Below are 18751 nucleotides of genomic sequence, written 5' to 3' on the forward strand. Positions count from 1 at the left end.
TATCAATGACTGTCTTTAACTTTTGATTCCAGCTGAGAATCCAGCATCCATGGCTTTGCTGAGAGCTGTGTCTGACCCTAAGTTGCTTTTAGAGGTTCTACATCACTGATCTTCCTGGCCAGTGTCCTCTGTTGTTTGGATGAGGGTGTGATTTTAACGAATATGAAGTTTGCTGTGGTTTCAAGCAGGAAAGCTCACAAAAGGAAGAGGCTTGAAGTTTTACAACTGTCTGCTAGAGTAGGCTTTTGGGTCCTTATTGGAGGATATAGATATATGGCCTTATTCAACCCAGTTTGAGTCTGCAAAAAATCCTGGAACCTCTGCTGTAAAGCTGACGTACAGTCCTGTCTGATGAAGAGGCAATTTGGAGATGTGCCATGTGTTTGTGCTGCACAAATTCTCTACACCACATTCATCTTATAAATCAATGCACTGTTGTACTTACTCTGCAGGAGTTAGGTAACAGAACTAAATCACTGAAATTCTTTCTGTTACAAATATTTTCCAAAACACTTTTTTTTTTTTCAGGCAGGAACTCCTAATGACCCTAATCATGTTTAGGTATAGAGGGCTGGGACTAAACTGTGAAGCTACTTGCCTTTTTAACCTGCTCTTTTGTGCGGAAGAAAAACAGTTAGAATACATTCCATAGTTAAAAATATTAGCATTGTTAGAGCCTGAAGATACAGGTTCAGTGAAGAAGTTTTTTGAATAACAAAGTGATCTAATTAGGCCATATGTCCATTGCTTTTTTTGCTGGTCTTTTCTTTCCTCTCTCCACAATGAGGTCCGTAGCAGGGCTTTAATCTTACTGTCTGACAGCTGTGTACTTTTATTTAAATCAGCTGGAACCTAAGCTGGCTTTGACAGCATTCCTTTCAACAGAAGCAGGCATTTTAGTGGGAGTAAATTATTATAGAACTACAGGCTTCCTCAGTCAGCATTAAAAAAAAAAAAAAAAGGAGGGGGTGAAAAGACTATTATTATGCTTGCAGTGTTCAGAAATCCAAGAAACAGGTTTTTAGATCGTTTGTCACTTCTGTGCCTATGGAATACTGTATGCACTTATTTGACTTCTCCAGGTCTTCACTAAGATGTCTGGCTTTTTTCCTACACAGACATCTGTAGTTCCTTTTTTCAGAGAGAGCAGTTATTGACCTGGATCAGACTCCCAAGGTTCAAATTACAGAATTATTCCTAATTTTTTGGATATGAGCTGAACATTAAGAAGCAACTTGAAATCAGTGGAGGAGCAAGTGCTTAGTGACTCTGAAAATCAAGACTTTTTTTATGGGGGTCCAACTGTGAGTTTCAGCATTTAGGCACATATCTGTCTTTAAAAGCTGGACTTTCCACATCTGTGGAAAATGGAGGTTGTGCTTTTGATGTGGCACACCCACTGACTAGTATGTTCCAATATGCTCTGTAAATAGCATCTCTCACTGCCCCTCTGAGCATGCAGCAGTGGACTAGATGAACCATTTGACTGACCCTGTAGGACATTTATTATGTTCTGAGATGAAAAGGAGAGCGACAAATAACAGCTGCGTGACTGTGCCCTGACACAGAGTAATTTTAGCAGGACAGGGGGATATTGAATCATAAAACCAGAAATTGATCTTTAGAATGGACATAGTTTTATGAAAAGTCTCAGAACTGGTTTTGCATTTTATAAATCTCAAGAGATTTGTTGTTTTAATAATTTAAGGCAAAATTCCATTGCAGGTTTAGTCAACTAAAGATGAGTTTCAAGGATGGTGATAAATTTTCTTTATAGGAAGCTTGTTAAGGAATGTGTCAATAGCACTTAGTAAAAATTAACACAAAGCTTTTGTGCAGACCACACAGCCATTTGTTCAGTGTCCATAATTTCCCTGTCAAAGAAGGTGACACTTCAAAAATAAGGAGAACTGGAGGAGAAGGAGGAATGCAAGAAGAAATTTAGTATTTTAGATTAACTAGAGAAGTTCCACTGTATGCAGAAATATCCACTGTGTCTGTTGGGAACAGTGTTTAACCATGCTGTTCTTTTGTAGCTGAACTTGGAGACTATGATCCTGCTGAACATGTCCCTGAACTGGTGTCTGAGTTCAGGTTTGTTCCCACTCAGACTGAAGAGATGGAACTAGCTGTTTTTGAGAAGTGGAAGGAATGCAGGTACTAGATCTTCCAGTGAATGATACCCAGCTGTTTGCACTGATTTTTCTGTGAAAAGAGTGTATTAAAAAGATGCTACTGACTTTTCTTATGTGGTTTTGTTCAGAAATATAATTTTAGTATGGTTCTGTCATATTTTGTAAGTGGATATAATGTGAAAAATGAAGCTTTTCAAAGGTCTGAGTAAAATGATGAGGTACAAAACCTTGAAATGCAGGAATTTTTGCAGCCGTGGTTCCAGATTAAAACTTACAGAAATGACCTTGGTGTTCATGACAGCACACAAGTGTCAGCAGTGTTTGGGTTTTTCACAAACTTTTGCCAAGTTCTTTTCCTCTTTTCTCATATACCGGTTTTTCCTTTCTGGCTTTTTCAGGCACCTTCCTAACAGCAAAAATTTTATTTCAGGGGACAAACACCAGCGCAGGCTGAAACTAACTACTTAAACAAAGCTAAGTGGCTGGAAATGTATGGTGTAGACATGCACATAGTCAAGGTATGTTTAGCCACAGCGTGGTGACCTTTGGAAATGATAACGTTGGCTTCATGCTGCATTTCAACACGGCTTTTACTTTGACAGGGGGGAAAAAAGGGAATATTGTACTCATGCAATCTCTGCAACAAGTGATCTGACTTTGTGTCAACATTACACTCTTTGGTATACATTTCTAGAGGGTATCTCTAGTCCAGGCATATCTGCTCTGTGTTAAATATGTGATTGGTGTGGCAATATGTGCTACAGTTTGTATTTAACTAAGAGTTTTGTGAAAAATCCTAGTAATTAAAATTGGCTGGGGTCCAGTCAGCTGCCAGTTGAAGAACTACAAGTAAAAATAGATCTCCTGTGGAGAAGGAAGTGCAATGAACTGCATAAGGAGGTCCTTATTACACAGACAAATCAAGAAACTTTAATTTTCCACTTTAGTCAACCTTATCGAAGAGTTGTAAACAGGAGAAATTCAATGCATGAGATCATCGAAACACGAGGGTTTTGTTTTATTAGCAGATATGTGTTTAATTGTAACACTGGGCAAATAAACTACATGATCCACTGGAGTAAATTGGATAAAGGGTCGAACACCAAAATGAATATAATCTGTATTTTCTGGCAATTAGGCAAGAGACGGCAATGATTACAGCCTGGGACTGACACCTACAGGAGTTCTTGTCTTTGAAGGAGACACAAAGATTGGTTTGTTTTTCTGGTAAGCTCTCTGATGTATGTTAAAATGTATTTTAGATTTTTACTCTTTTGTGGTTTTTTTGCAATAACAGAAGAAAAATTTATGTTTGGGATATGAGAGCACTGAATATTAGGTACCTTCTCAGTGAGTTCCTAAGAGAGTTAGACATAACCTGCGCTTTCTGTTCATCTTGCAGGCCAAAGATAACAAGGCTTGACTTCAAGAAAAACAAACTCACTCTGGTTGTTGTTGAAGATGATGAACAGGTGGATAAATATCTCTTTAGTTGTATCTCAGTCTTGGTTATACAGCACTAGTTTACATACTTCTGATCTCTATATTTCATTTCTGAGAATTAACGCGGATGCCTGCGAGATCTTTTAATGTGACTTGGTGGGGGAGGCGGGAAATGAAGGGACTTAAGTAAAAAATAAATGGACTTAATTACTTTTTTTCTCACCTGTTTTTCAAAGTGGAATGCCTTGTGAAACTAGACCAGATACTTTGGAAAGAGTGTACATTGCACAAAGAAGTTTAGAAAAAGGCCATGTACCACATTTAGTGGAATTAATTCCTTAAGCAGGTTCCAGAATTGTTCCCATGGGAAAGAAATTGCATGGAGCGGAGACAATAAAAAAATGAGCATTGGTAATTTGAGGAGATCCAATCTGGAAGTGAAACCATGTTAGCCTGATTGAGAAATACCTTCCTATTGTAATGGTGTCTTTAATTTGTAGTTATTCAGAGGTTTGACTTCTTAAATATATGGACTCCCTAACCCTTTCCAACTTTAGACAACGAAGCAGTTGTTCACTAAAGCTTCTGAAAAATTTGATATTTCTGCCTAAAATATTTTAAAACATGTATTTCAGTATTCATAGGACCCAAATTTTATTGGGGTTGCATGGAATAGTAGCTTTGACTTATTTAGTCCCTTTGTAAGTCGTCAGTGTGCTTTATGTGTTTTAAGGGAAAGGAGCAGGAGCACACTTTTGTCTTTAGACTGGATCATCCCAAAGCCTGCAAACACTTGTGGAAATGTGCAGTGGAACATCATGCCTTCTTCCGGCTCCGAGGTCCTGTCCAAAAGAGCTCAAGTCGATCAGGCTTCATCCGGTTGGGGTCTCGGTTCCGATACAGGTCGGTGTTGTCTGTCATTTAGCACATCTCTTCTGTCAGTTACTGCTCTTCTTGGATTATGCAGGAAAACAGGGGAGAACTTGGTTTTCTTTCATCTAGGGCAGTGAAACTTGCAAGCTGAGTGAGTTGTATTATTGGTTTTATTAAATCATATGGATTTCCCCCCTGTATTTTCTGATTTATCTTGGTGATTCTGGTCTGTGCAGTTGGAAACCAAAGATTTCTCAAGGTTTATATTCCTTATATGTAGTACATTGTGTTTTATAGATCACTTTATCTTGGAAGGCCACACTTTTTTAAACATACCATAGAGAATGGATGATTAACTTGCACAGCTGAGGATATTGCAAGTTTTTTGACTCCTGAGTTCCCAGCTGTTTGAGGGGTGGTAATGCTTCAAAAGCCTCAGATAATGCCTGTTCTGTGTAAGGCACTACTAGTGCAGGTAACAGTCTATGGAATGGCTTGTGATTCCAGAGTAGCCTGCAGGATGGTGTTGATTCCCCACCAGAGTTGGTGAGAACATGTGGAAGGGGATGGGGCATGACCCCAGGCAGTGTGCATATATTTTTATTCCATTTCCAGCGACTGTAGCAGTACCACGTAGTCTTCTTCAAAAAAGATCGGTGGTACCAAGGAGTCAGCAGAACATGAGGGTGCCACTGCCCTGGGGGTAGATTCTGGCCAAACTTGGAAAGAAATACTTATCTGGGAACATGAGCATCTAGATGCTGCTTTTTAGTCCTGTTATCATCTTTCTTTATGACCTTCAGCAGCATTACTTAAGCTGTACTCTCTCCTAGCATTTTTCAGGCTCTCCCAAACATCAAGCACTGTGACCACAGAAATATGCAAAGGGCAAGCGTGTTTTATCAACAGCTTAAGGTTTAAGGAGTCATTACTACAACCATTTGTCTTAGGAAAATGGGGTGAATATTAGAACGTTTGTAAAACTCTTTCCCTCTTTTATGAAAGACCCTTTGAGGTGTGAATTTTGGGGTGTTTTAATAGAACTGAGATCAGATGTTAGGCTACTAATTGAAAGTAGTGTGATGTTTTTGATGGGCAGTGTCTCTATTTCATCATTAAAAATAAGTGATTTATTGCTTTATACTTTTGCATGGCATTTTTAGTGGGAAAACAGAATATCAAACCACCAAGACCAACAAAGCCAGGAGATCAGCATCCTTTGAAAGACGGCCCAGCAAGAGATATTCAAGACGAACCCTACAAATGAAAGGTAAAAGAACTTCCATTCTGAGAAGTATAATCCAATGTGAGAATCAAGTAATCATCTCCTTTAAAGTTCTGTGTAGGAATCTTTCTGTAGCTGTTTGCCCTTCTCTTGAATTTGCAAAATTAGATTTTCTTTTACTTATTTAGGAGACCATGTGTATTTATTAGAAAGAGCTTGTTTCCAAAGCATGTCATTCCAGCTTGCTCTGCAGGTAAAACACCCATGAAGATTGCACAGTAGGTCTCAGTATGAAGATGGAAAACTTGGGTCTAGGAAGCAGTGATATATTAATGATAATAACTTTTACTCTTTTGGTTGCCTGCTTTTAGGCAGTGGTAGGTTATTTTTATTAATCATATACTTAATATTTAATTAATAACCTAATTATAAATTAAATTTTAATTGACGCTTTATATTTTTGCAGCACATACTGCTAAACTGGAAGAAACGAGGTAAGGTGCATTCCAGTATTTGAGTTTCTCTCTTTGATGTTTGCCACCTGTACTTGAGCATGTGTCTGCAGAAGGAGGATATACAGTGATAGCCTCTTAACTGTGGTTTTGCCATGGGTATTGTGTTTGTTTGCTTTACATAAAAACCACCGTTCAAAGCAAAGCTCTTGTGTCGTCGTCACATAGATAATTTTGCCAGACTTGCTTACTAGCAGACAGTAAAGTTTGTTTATGACTAGCTATGATTCTTGCTGGATATGAGTTGTAGTTCTGTGTGCTGCCATGTAAAGAGATCAGGTAAAAGTGTGTGAGGATATCTTCCTTCTGGAATCTGCCTACTCTGGCTGTGTGACTGAAATACATCATCAAGTGAAGGTCACAGAGAAAAGATAGTAAAGTAAATATTTGAAATAGGGTAGTGATTTTATATTCTATACAATATTTGCATTATTTTTATATACTTAAATATTTATGTTTATTCATGATCAGCATTTAAAGCGGGAGGCCTTTTGGTTCTTTATTTCTGTACCGAAGGTCTTCCTGGATGTGTAAGTTAATGCTTAATACAGCTGAACGTTTTCTGTTTGTAGCAGGGGGGTTGATTCTTGCATGAGATGGGGAGAAGTCTGAGAAGTGTGAGGACAAAGCTACAGTTGCTCTCTTTGACATACTGTATTGTTTTTTATTTTTATAAAATGAGAAAGTATTCTTCCAAACTGGGTGTCATTAGAGTGCTTAAAGATCCTCTGCTGCAAAATGCAACTATTTGATTAATGACTACTCTCATCATGCTATGTTGTCAAGCCGTTCTCCGAGTTTCAGGCTGCTTAGGTCATTCTGAGAGTGGAAAGAGAAACTTCATGAGCAGTTTCTTCTGATAAGACTGCAGTCTCCTGATCTGCACCTAGGTGTGGCACTGTTGTTAGTCTCCACAGCAAGCTGTGCCATTTCTGAAACTCTACCCTTCAGTGTTGCTAATCGAAATGCATCATGAAAGATGTATGTTGTTCCATTCTTCTGTATTAACTCACCATAGGGGAAGGTACTACCCAGAAGACATTCCTTAATATTTCTGTTAAATGTGGACTATTCTGTGGTAGCTTCCACATTCTCTGAATAGAGAAGGGGCAAAGTAGGGAACAGACAAGGAACAGCTTGTTCAGTGTTGATGTTGTGGTATTTTAAATAAAATAGTTCTAAAGAGTCACTGAAGTAGATACAGAAATCTGTTTGAATTGTCACCTTGCCAGATTGGATAATTATTGTCCAGACCATAAATCAGCAGATTAATGGATCGTAGGAGATTGGAACCTTTTTTTAGAAGATTAGAAGTCTGGGGCGAAAGTTTGTTTTGCGTGATTTATAATGCATAGTTATTGTATAAGGTATAATGCTTTTAAATATCTTGAAAATGTGAGATGTCTCTTGCAGATTCAGAAATCATCAAGAATAGATATTTAATTTATCAAATACAATAAATATTTAATAGTATAGAATTACTGTTAATGCTGTGCTGAGCTGCTGTGCACGAAACCTTGAATAGCTGCTTTTAAGTCCATTAGAGTCCATTCTGTATGCAGAACAAACTCATAAATTTTTGTGATAAACTTTATGATGTGAAGCTTCAAATCAGAAGGGTTCTAGTTATGGAACATAGTGTCTACAGCATGTAGGTGAACTTGAAACAATGTCATATTTCCTGGGACTTTAACTAAAACTGTATAATTTTTGCTTTAAACGTGCCCCACTTTACTGCTGAATTAGGAAGGCTTTTTAAACCAAACTAGTTAAGGCAAGGAAGAGGAAAAACCAGATGAGTTACAGATAAACTACATCTTGAACAAAGAAAAAATAATGTGGTACTCTTAGCTACATAGAATGAGACAGCTGACCTAAAGCATAAGTTTTTCAGTTTTCTTTGTGAGAACAGTTAAATACTTTGAAAATATCTTTGTTAGTCTTCTTGTTTCTTTCTGAAAATCTTTACAGTTCTATCAGTCTGCAAAAGCAGTTTGTTGATCTGACTCAGTTTTAAATTGTTCTTGTCTTTCAGTACTGCAAATAATGCTGTTATCAGCCAAACTAATGGATCACAAGTAAGGACTCTCTTTCACTGGTTTTAAAGGTAGTTTTAGTGTGTTTCAACAGATGTGAGAATTTTGTTATTTGCTCTTAAAATCCAGTCATTGACCAATTGAAAGTTAAAACAGTTAACTTACTAAATTGCATACCAAGAAATGACTGCTAATTTACAAGCAAGATAATTGGTTAATTTAGCTGGAGTAAGGAAGATATTCCCTGCCCCAGTACTCTAGAAATGACACTATTTATAGATACAGATTTTCATAGGTACACAAAGTACTTTTGTGTGAGAGTTGTTATTATCCAAAGCTCATTAATTCCATATGGTAATTAAAATTAAAAAAAAAAAAGGTGGGGGTGTAGTTTATTAGCACCTATGTTGCTCCTGGTGACAGTATTTTTTTCTCTGAAAGAGGGGAATGCATATAAATTAAAGAATACATTGTTAGCAAAAATTCTTTGTTTTCTGAAATTGAGAAGGAAATCAGAGATACCTGTCTCCTCAGTACTTGTGCACAGAATATCCTGTTTCACTGAAAATGGATGATGTTAGTGTAAAGTAACTCTGTGTATCAGAAAAAAAAAGACTTGGAGTTTGGAGAGACAGTGTCTTGCTTTTTGGAGCATTTCAGATGAAGAGTGCACCAGCAGGGGTCACATATTGGTGGAAACGAGATTTTGGGTTGTTTTAATATTAAAATACTCAATTTTCACTGGTAGATTGCTACTCTGCCCAGCCTTTTGCCTTCTGTACAAAAGGAGTGGTTTTTTTCAGGAGCTGTTATGCTTCAAATGGCAGCCCAAAGCATGCAACACAAAGGTGCCAGTCATTATTAAAAAGTTTCCTCCAGAAGGAAAGCATTACTGCATGAACTTAAAAAGGACACAGCAGGCCAGAGCTCTTTATCAGAATCTTTGAGCAGCCTTGGATTCCCTATGATCCCAGTACTGTGTGCAGTACTGGAAAAGACTGGGCATAGGTATCCAGTGCTATGGAAGTAAGGGAAGACAATGACCTTGCTTTAGTTTCATGCATAAGGAGTGGTGATCTGTTTTGTTCTCTTTAGCATGTCATCATGTCATTAATTGTATATAATAACTTGTTTATATTCTGTCTCCAAAGAGCTGGAATGCAAAACCAAACCTACCTGTCCTAACAGCGGTTCCTTCCACCCCAGTCTTAGTGGAAATAGAAAACCTCCCAAGGAGCCCAGGAGCCAGCCAGCAAGACAAGAAGTGGTATGTTCTGCTTTGCTGGGAAGTGGATTTTGTTTGCTTATGCATGATTCAAGTAGCTGTTCCTTTATCTGTACTTAAGTAAGCTGCTCTCCTTGTATCTTTATGTAAGTTGACAATCGAGTTAGTGATCATGCAGCTGATTTTTTCCTATGAATTATGTGTGGCTTAGTCACTGCCAACCAAAAGAAAATTTCTTCACGGGCTGAAGTAGCATTTTCAAGTCTTGGAGAGAACTATGTCCTTCTCATTTGCCACAATATCCTTTGTAACCTTTTGCTTGGTATCATGGGCCCAGGGGCTTGCCTTGATCCTTAGGATAATACAGAATCTTGTATCTTTGTGAATCACTTTTGAACCTTTTGAAATAGGCGACTTTTCTCATGATCTTGGGAAGAATGGGAGCTTGAGGAAAATGACACAAACTGAAGATAAGAGCTTTGATTTCGTGTAATCAGAGTATTTGTTTTATGGATTGGATGCATCTCAAAACGAGGATGATTTGTTTGAAGATAGATAAATGTACATATCATTTAACTTTTCTTAAATTAATTCTATATTACAAAGCTATTTTCAAACCAAAACTGACATATATCAACCCAGTTCTTGTGCACATGTCAACTTCTTCAGCTTCTTGTGCCTTCAGAGGCAATATGGCTTATCCTAGAAGGATAATTCTGGCTTTTGCCAGACTCCTCAGGAGCAGTAACAGTGGAATGGAGTGACACAAAAGCTCTTATCCCAAGCAGTTTCAGCCCTCAAGAGAAAAAGTCTGCCATTGTCAGGCATATGAACCTGCTTTGCTTCAGTATCTCTTAGAAGTAGATGATACCTGTTTCTAACAGTACGATGACAGATGTATTTTAATTTCATAAACCGTATTCTTTTAAAGACTTTTCATACTACTGATTTGGGATGATAAGGGGGATGGTAATTCTACTTTGAGTTGCATTTTATTGAAGTTTCAATCAGAACGTATGATCAATGCTGTTTTTCTTTCTTTTGCCCTTGATTTATCTAGTATCTGAACTCTGTGCTTGTCTATGGTGGGATCCTGTTGATCGCTCGATTCCTTCCATGGTGGTGGGTGAAAGGTGGTGGTCTCCTTATTCTTCAGCATTCTCAATATGGTTTTATTTTTGTTCTTTTGGCCTAATTGCAAGATGAGTGCTAGAAACCTGTATTTCCTTTGGTGGAGATGTTTGACTCCTGCTCCAAGCAGCTCTCCTCGGATATCTGACTGGTGCTACTGTTCCTGCTCGTGTTCGCACGGCTGCTGTTGCTTATTGAAATCTCACTGCTTTTGTTCTGAAGCAGAGAGGCTCTGTAGCCAATCTGTTTCAGTTTTGGGTTTGGTATGCCTGTTTTAGGATTAAGAACTTAAACCTGTCTGTCATAACATCGTCAAGGCGTCTAAGCTTATATGCCAGCTGCTGCAAGATGTAACCTTTGTATAGAAGAGTGGGAGTGAATGTGGAATACACCTGCATGTAACCCAAAACAGTGTGTTGTAAAGAAGACAAGCTTCTTGGCAATTGATGCATTTTAATTGAGAGTGCAGTGCTTGTACTGCGAATGTGTTGTGTGTCTTTGAGCCATATAATTACTACTGAAAGTGGTTGTCTTCTGGTTTTAGTGTATTCACTGGAAACCGTACTGCCTGTAATAAAGGGCAAATCCAGCTGTAGGAAGAAGACAACAGTTTGAAGCTGAGTCAGCAATTGAGCTACATTCTGGTTTCCTAGATGGGAAGTGGGATTAGGTTAATATAATTGCCAGAACATATGTATTTATTGCCGGGGGCTGTGACTTGGCTATTGCACCTGCAAGGGTGTCTTGGTGCTGCTAACAAGATTTCCTTCCAGCTGCTACTGTCTTTAATTGGCCTGTTTCTGCATGAATTACCTTTGCTTTCTGTCAGAAAAATAGTCTTCTTTTAGAGAGAGCTTGCCAAGGATTGTTGAGAACACCAAAATCTTTTGGACTGTGGATTTGGTAGATAGTTGGATTGAAGGAGTTTAGAAGTAAGGTCCCGACCTCATGAGTTTCCGTGCTCTGCTTGGCAGATGCCTGTACTGGCTACCTTGCAGCTTAGATCCGTCCTAATGTCAATGTTTCCTTTAATTTAAAATGTTAATGCTGCAGCTGCCAACAGCAATTGTGCCAGATTGTAGAAAGTACTTTGCCAGATAGGAAGGATTTTAGTGTGGGATTTTTTTTTTTTTTTTTTTTTTTTTTAACTTTGCTCCATTTCTGTAAAATTGTCAGTACAGGAAAGCTGTACTGGTCTGCAGGATCTGAAAGTGTTCTGGAATATTAGCTGCAAGTCTGGGAAGCCTAAAACATGACCTGTGTCATTCCAAGTTTAGTCTTTTTCCAAGAAGCTTTTTCTGTGCCATTTTATATTTTCGTCCTTTTGTGGAATAAGTAGGGGATTTTTTTCTTTTTTCTTTTTTTTTTTCTTTTTTTTTTCTTTGCTTGCTGTTGGATGTAGCTTTCCCTTAATTGCATATATGAAAGAGATGGGAAAACAATGTAACAAACTGTTGAGGATTGGAACCCTCAGTATGTACAGGTCACTCCCTTGGCATATTTCACAAAAACCAAAATTTTGAATTTACCCATGGGTGACCTTTATATAAAACCTGTCTCTTTTCTAAAGGAGGACTATCCCTGAACATTAATCATTTACCACTGTTGAGAATCCTGCATGCTTTCCTGCTTCCCTGCCTTAACACTGTGATCTTCCAGCTCATGCTCTGGCTGCTTGGCTGTTCTGGAACATGAGAAGGTGGAATTTGAGCTGAAGGCTGTCTGACCCCTCTATGTGAACAGCAACAATCATTTCACTTTGTTTAGATTTGGCTCATTAAGTAGAGTCTTCTACATTAAGCTGAAGGAATACCTTTGTTTTAGGAATGTCCTTGCTTCAATAGTTTATGAAGTGCTTTGTTCCAAGCACTTTTTTGATACCTGACTGTACCTTCACATCAACCTTTCTAAAATGTACCAGTGAAGTATCCTAGTGCTACACAGACAACAGATAACATCTGTTATCTGTTCATCTGATCATCGCCCGTTTTTTAAGTATTTTAAAATTCAGCTGTTTCAGTAGATTGCTTATCCTGCTGCTTTGGAGATGCTTGTGCCTAAAGCCTTTCAATTTTCTAGCTAAGGGCTCCTGCATAAAAATATTTTTCAAAACACTGTTTAATGTGGTGAGTGTTCTCCCTTGCTCTTTTTTCTAGCTTTTGGAGGACCTTATTCCAACTGTGGTATAGACTAGCCATAACTGTGCATGGCATTTCTGTGGGTTTGATTTTAGTAATTCAAAATTTAAAATTTACAAACCGTTATGCCTTCATATGCAAAATTAGAAAGCAAGATCTTAGTTTTTATTGTGACCTTTTGTAAAATGGTCCTTTTCCAACTAAATTTTTTACACTAATCCAAGTCATAGCTGCAGTCAACTTCTTCAGTAGTATTAGTCCCTTAGTCACCTAAATTGTGAATTCTTTGTGTTTGCTCTACTGTTTTTTCCTGCATAGTAGTGCTCATTTTTCTGAGTTTCTATTTTCTTCTCCTTTTCTTTTTGAAACTTGTATTAGAATCTGCATTTTCCAGTGACTTTGAAAACTGGTATTGCTTACAGATGTTGGTTTCAGCTGTACATTTGGACCTGCCACTTAAACTTGTTTTCTGCAAACAAAGCATGCTGTATACTTGGCAGGCCTGTTCCTCCATTGCATTATTTCCTCCCATCTGTAAAATGCACACAGCTCTTACTCAGTTTTGTGAAGCACTTTGAAATGTAAAGTGCTTTTCATTTGGTAAGTGTAGGCAATGTATACATGAGAGAGCTTAACTTGTCATTTCAGAATTGTGCAAAACTGTGCGTGATACTTTGCAGAAAAGGAGTTTATTTGGCAGTGTCCTCACGTACACGTACATCGCATGCCTCTTCCTTCAGCGTTTACCTCCCAGCAGTGCCCTTCTTCCTCATCTTTTCGCATCGGTCTCCTTATCTTTACCTTTGCTTTACTTTTCCACCCTCTTCCTCCTCCGTGCCCGTTTACTAATTGTGCCCCCTCCCGCTCCCCAACACTCCAGGCCCTTTGACGCTGCCGACCGGTGTCTCCGTGGTGGAAGCACGTGGGACGCGTGGGCCCCGCCGAGGACCCGCGGCGCGGACGGACGGTGCCCCGCGTTCGTCCACGAGCGCAATGCGAAGAACGCGGGAATGCACAGCAGTGCTGGTGCCTATGCTGTCCAAACCACCATGACCAGCCTCTGAGATGTGGGCCTTGCTGGAGCTTGGGACTGCTTCCCAGCAGAGCCTGAGAAATTGCCCCTTGAGCTGTCTCTGAGATAAGAACAACGGACCCAAAGCTGACTGTAGAGGGGGAGAAAAGCTTTATGACAAAGGCTCTGCATATTGTGCTGTTGGTATTTAGTCTTCAAAGAAAAAAGAACATATAGACCAGAAGCCACACGTCACTCTTACATTAAAAACAATATATATCTATCTATATTTATATCCAGATAGATCTTTTAAATTATGTTAAGGTTTTCCTTAAGATTGAAAGATTTACTTTTTTTTTTAGCTGGGTTTGAAAGCCATGCAGGAAGTCACATTTGTTATAAAACTACACATGAAACTAGTGGGTTATAATGTGTTTTCAAAAATCGAAGAGAAATAGAGGATGTAACTGCCCCTCCTTTTGAACCATGGTCATGTGAAAATATCTAGGGCCATGGTTAATCTAAAAACTAACCTTTTTTTTTCAATAAAACCTCTTCTGAAACATATTGTTTGGAAATGAAATAGAATTATTTTCATTTTTTTAAGAATAAAATGATCAGAATTCCCAAAAAGGCAAAGAGTAATTATCTTTTTTTTCTTTCTAAAAAATTTTCTTTTTTGCTACTGTGCTTCAGTTGAAAAGAAACAGAAATATTTCCTGACAGACACCAGTTCAACCATATGATTCACAGGGTTAATTTTTAAGTCAGAGGTTAAGACTCCAGCTTCATGGCTCGTTGGTGTTCTTGGGGGCCTTTAACTACATGAAGAACAAACCTTTACCTTTGAACACACTGTGTTTTCATGTGTTTTCTGAAGATAACTTCTTTTAAATTGCAATATTCTTTACCTGTTATAAAGAAAAAAAGATGAAAAGCTGTAATAGAGGGTTTTTAAAATTCATTTATATTTGGGTTTTAGGATAAAGAAGGTGATTGAATGATTTTCAGATTCTTTCACTATGTTTCAAATTGCCACAGAGCCCAAAAATATTGTTTCCAGATATTCAGCCCAGAAGAACCAAGAAAGTAAGTGTCAGCCAGGACATAACTTTATATTGCCTGAGATACTTTGTCTCCTCAACTCTGTATCTGAGAGGGGGAAGGAGATTGCTAATGAAAAGTCTATTTTATGATTCTGCTTAAAAAAAAAGAAAAAGGATGTGCAAGCTGTATATTAAAGATCTGTGAGATCTACCAAGGTGATAGGAGCAATCTGTTGTGTTATTCTTAGGTTTAGATTATGCATGGTGGATGTTGTAAACTTCTGGAGTGAAGCAAACCTCCTGTATTCCTTTATTATTTATAGTTGCATAAGAATATGCAAATTAAAACAGGTGTTTTAACTTAACAGTATCATAAAATGTCTCTGTAGTTGAGGGAGAAAAAACCACTAATTTGAATGGAGGAATTTGGGATAGTTTTGTATTTAAAATGCAAGAACACTGTTGCAATAACAAGTCACTGTTCTATTGCAGTTATAAGTTTAGATACGCTTTTGTAGAGGTCAGGCCACTGCAAGTAGAGGCTGACTCCTTGGGTATCAGAGAAGTTTTGTGAGGCTGTCAAAGAATTAAAGAGCAGTGGAGGCTGGAAGGTGCCTCTGGAGATAATTAGTCCACCCCCATACTAAGAGCAGGTTTGAGTAGAGCAGGTTGCTCAAGGACCACGCCAGCCAGGTTTTGAGTATCTACAAGGATGGAGACTTCACACCTGCTATGAGAGACATGTTTCACCAGCCTTACAGGAAGAAAAGTTAGGGGTTTTTTTTGTTTTTAAGTGGAGTTTCCTGTGTTTCAGTTTGTGCCCATTGCCTCTTGTCCTTTCTTTGGGCTCTCTTGAGAAGAGTTTGACTATTGTCTTTACTCCCTCCATCAGGTTTTTATAAACATTGGTGAGGTCCTCCTGAGCTTTCTTTTCCCCAGGCTGAGCAATCCCAGCTTTCTCAACCTCTCCTCCTGTCTCAAATGCTCCAGCCCCTTTGTTATATTCATGGCCCTTTGCTGCACTCCCTCCAGTATGTCCATGTTTCTCTTGTCCTGGGAAGCCCAGAGCTGGGCACAGCACTCCAGGGTGTCTCTCCAGTGCTGAGCAGAGGGCTGGTGACCCTCCTGATGGTTGTGGACTGCTCTGGAATTAACTGTAAGTTTGGTAATTAAAGCTGTGACACAGGTTTTTGTAGTAGATTTTTTGCATGGTAGATTCAGCCCTGGTTGCCTAAAATCCATCTACCTTTAGGATTAAATTGTTTCAGTGTGGTGTACCTTGCGTGCTTTTGCCATGTGGCTGTGAATCTTGCATGTGACCTGAGGGTAGATTTTCCTCTGTGCTGGGCTTATTTTGATGTGCCTTCATTGACTTGAGAATTACTATCTTAGTATCCATTAGGGTGAGTGACAGCTCTCAGTAGCAGATGCTCATCCCAACAGCACCAAGCTGCATTTTTACAGGGACAAGTCACATGCTCTAGGAATTGCAATGAGGAAGCACATGGATGTCTTTCTAAACAGCGTGGTGGTAATATTTTTTTTGCTTTGCTTAGTATCCCTGAATGTTCTGCAGCCAGCACCTTTTCCCAAGGGTGTTTTCTGTCCTTTGCTGTAGTTGTTGACTTGCACATATTGTGCTATGTCAGTATTCGGAATTATCTTCAAACAAATGGAAGACAGCAGAAGTCTTGAAATGTGGGACTTGCTTGATTAGAATGTGTATGAGCTGTCTCTGTTTGTCTGATCTTACATCCCCAGGATTTTTCCTTTTGCTTTCTACACTTTAATAGAAAAGGAAGCTCTTTTTTTTTTTCTGAATATTTTGCATTTTTATTTAGGAAAAAAAAATCTGAAAAGGTTTAAATTCACTGCTCTTCTTACCTTCAGGTACAACATTGGATGCACCAAAATTAAGAAAATTAACAAAGAACTTCATACTGTTGTACTAACTTGCAGAGTCTGTGTCAGAGACTATTCTGTGTCACTACCAGTTTGAAAAAATAAATGAGCTTGCATGGTACACCGTGCTGTTTGCAATTAGATTGTAAGAGAATTACCTCTTTTGTAGCAGACTCAGTTACTGTATTTTGAAGATTGTATTTTATAAACTAGCATGAAGTATGGTTTTGCTTTTCAACTAGGAAATTAAAACCACACCAGTTGTAATTGACAGCTTTCTCAGTCACTTTATGCATTGAATGCTGTGTGGTACATACTAATATCAATATATTTGTCAGGAAAAAAGAAGAGAGAATACAGTAGCTACTCCCCTTACTGTGTGAAATCCCTAAGCATATAATGACTTCTGTGTGATTTATTACTGGGTTAAACCTTTCCATGTACTACAAGTCTTCATTATTCCTATATGCATAATTATTTACGTGGCATGAACTCCTGGTATCTTTTATCAGCATTTCTCCTCAGAGTATTTCTTAAAATATTCTGGTAGAAGTTGATTCTGGAGACAGAAAGCCTGGCACTTATTGCTGTGCAAAGTTCAAAATATCCCCTTGTACATGGGTAAATACAGGAACGTGGAAAGTTAATGCCCTTTTCATTGTTGAGAAGGGCAAGCTGACTGTTTCCTACTTTTCCTGGGCAGCCTTTGATTGGTGGGACAGTTCATCAGTGTGTTTGTAAGAGATGTCAGAAATTCTGTGTAGTGATGCAAGTAGTATCTTGTGCTTTTTATTTACTTAGTTTGGCTGTTTATGAAGCCAGCATGGCAGTCCTCCTGCAGGTGCTCTGAAGAGGGTGAAGAGTCTGGGTGGCCTCAAATGATTTGATGCTGTTTGGAGAGCTTGTCTTTTGTGCCTGCAAATTCCAGTGGCTGAGAGTCTCCCTAGTATGACTTTCCTCTTGTTGACTGCATATCTCAGGGTAGCTGAGTAGGTGTTTCAGTGGGTCTGAAGGCAAGATGGGGTCAATTCCTACTTGAATCTTGGCCTATGAGGCTTCCTTTAGTCCACCTAAAATTCATTTAGTTTCCCTGAGGCCCTGCCATGATGCAGGGGTGAAGCTGCAGGGTCTCACCCTGGTTGTCCTTGCTACCTCAACCAGTTCTCCATCCCATGGCACAAATGGCAATAAGTTTTTATACAAACTTTGGTCACCTCAGTGTAAGCAGCTTTTGGAACACACTAGACACTGAGTGTGCTATTTGAATATGTTGTCACATTTTAAGACTGCCCTGATCTGTAGCAGACAAGTTCTTGAATCAGCTCTCTTGTCTGTCTGGTAAATATTACTGCAGTTGTCATGGGGAGGAAAAGGCCAGTGTAATTATCCTAGCAGTTTTCTAATTAAGATAAATTTCATTTTTCACTCATTTCCTCTCCACTGTGCTATAATGCTAAGAAGAGAATTAGAAGCCTTAAGCGCAAAGAAGTGTTACTGATGCTCTACATCACCTCTCTGATGTAGAGTTCATGGGAACTTATTCCAAGTTTCTTCAACACATGGTGTCAGCACCTCTCTGTGCTGCAGGCGAAATCTGAACTTTCTATAATGGTTGTCATATTAAACAATTGGGAGGCTATTTGCAGAAAACTCTCAGAAAATAGGAAGAAAATTGTTGTCTTCATGTGAAGATTAGGAAACTCTCAAACATCATCATCCTCTGACAGTAAGGTATGGGATTCAGTCTCACTTCCTTTGTTGCCTTAGTTGGAAAAGCATCTACTCCTGTCTGTTACTTCTAACAAAAATCTCTGTATCCATCATTCCCCCTTTGCAAGACTATCTACTGCTTCCCCATTAGTGGTGCAGAGAGGCTGCACAGTAGGTTGAAGAGTTTCCTATTATTTGCTTTGCTAGTAGCTTCTTATTCCACTGCTTTAAGAGAATCAAGCAAGTGACCTCAGTTTGCCTCACAACAATTAATTGTCTTAAGATGATTCGTACATTATTAGCACTAAAACAGTGATATCCTGTAATCTGTTTCAGAGGTATATTTTTAATGTAGGAAGGATT

General features: G+C 38.6%; 1 protein-coding gene across 3 annotated transcripts in view; it reads left to right on the forward strand.

Annotated features, from left to right (window-relative positions):
• EPB41L5 (erythrocyte membrane protein band 4.1 like 5) overlaps window positions 1-18751 on the forward strand; it is a 53980-nt gene that overhangs the window by 21972 nt on the left and 13257 nt on the right. For all 3 annotated transcript variants that reach the window (XM_032693595.1, XM_032693594.1, XM_032693596.1), the window contains 9 exons: window positions 2037-2157; window positions 2566-2653; window positions 3274-3362; window positions 3538-3607; window positions 4312-4481; window positions 5615-5721; window positions 6143-6170; window positions 8224-8266; window positions 9376-9491. In XM_032693595.1, coding sequence (XP_032549486.1) covers window positions 2037-2157; window positions 2566-2653; window positions 3274-3362; window positions 3538-3607; window positions 4312-4481; window positions 5615-5721; window positions 6143-6170; window positions 8224-8266; window positions 9376-9491 — 832 coding nt within the window. The remainder of the gene's footprint in view (window positions 1-2036; window positions 2158-2565; window positions 2654-3273; window positions 3363-3537; window positions 3608-4311; window positions 4482-5614; window positions 5722-6142; window positions 6171-8223; window positions 8267-9375; window positions 9492-18751) is intronic.

This window comes from Chiroxiphia lanceolata, chromosome 7 (genome assembly GCF_009829145.1).
Source record: "Chiroxiphia lanceolata isolate bChiLan1 chromosome 7, bChiLan1.pri, whole genome shotgun sequence".
Lineage (NCBI taxonomy): Eukaryota > Metazoa > Chordata > Aves > Passeriformes > Pipridae > Chiroxiphia > Chiroxiphia lanceolata.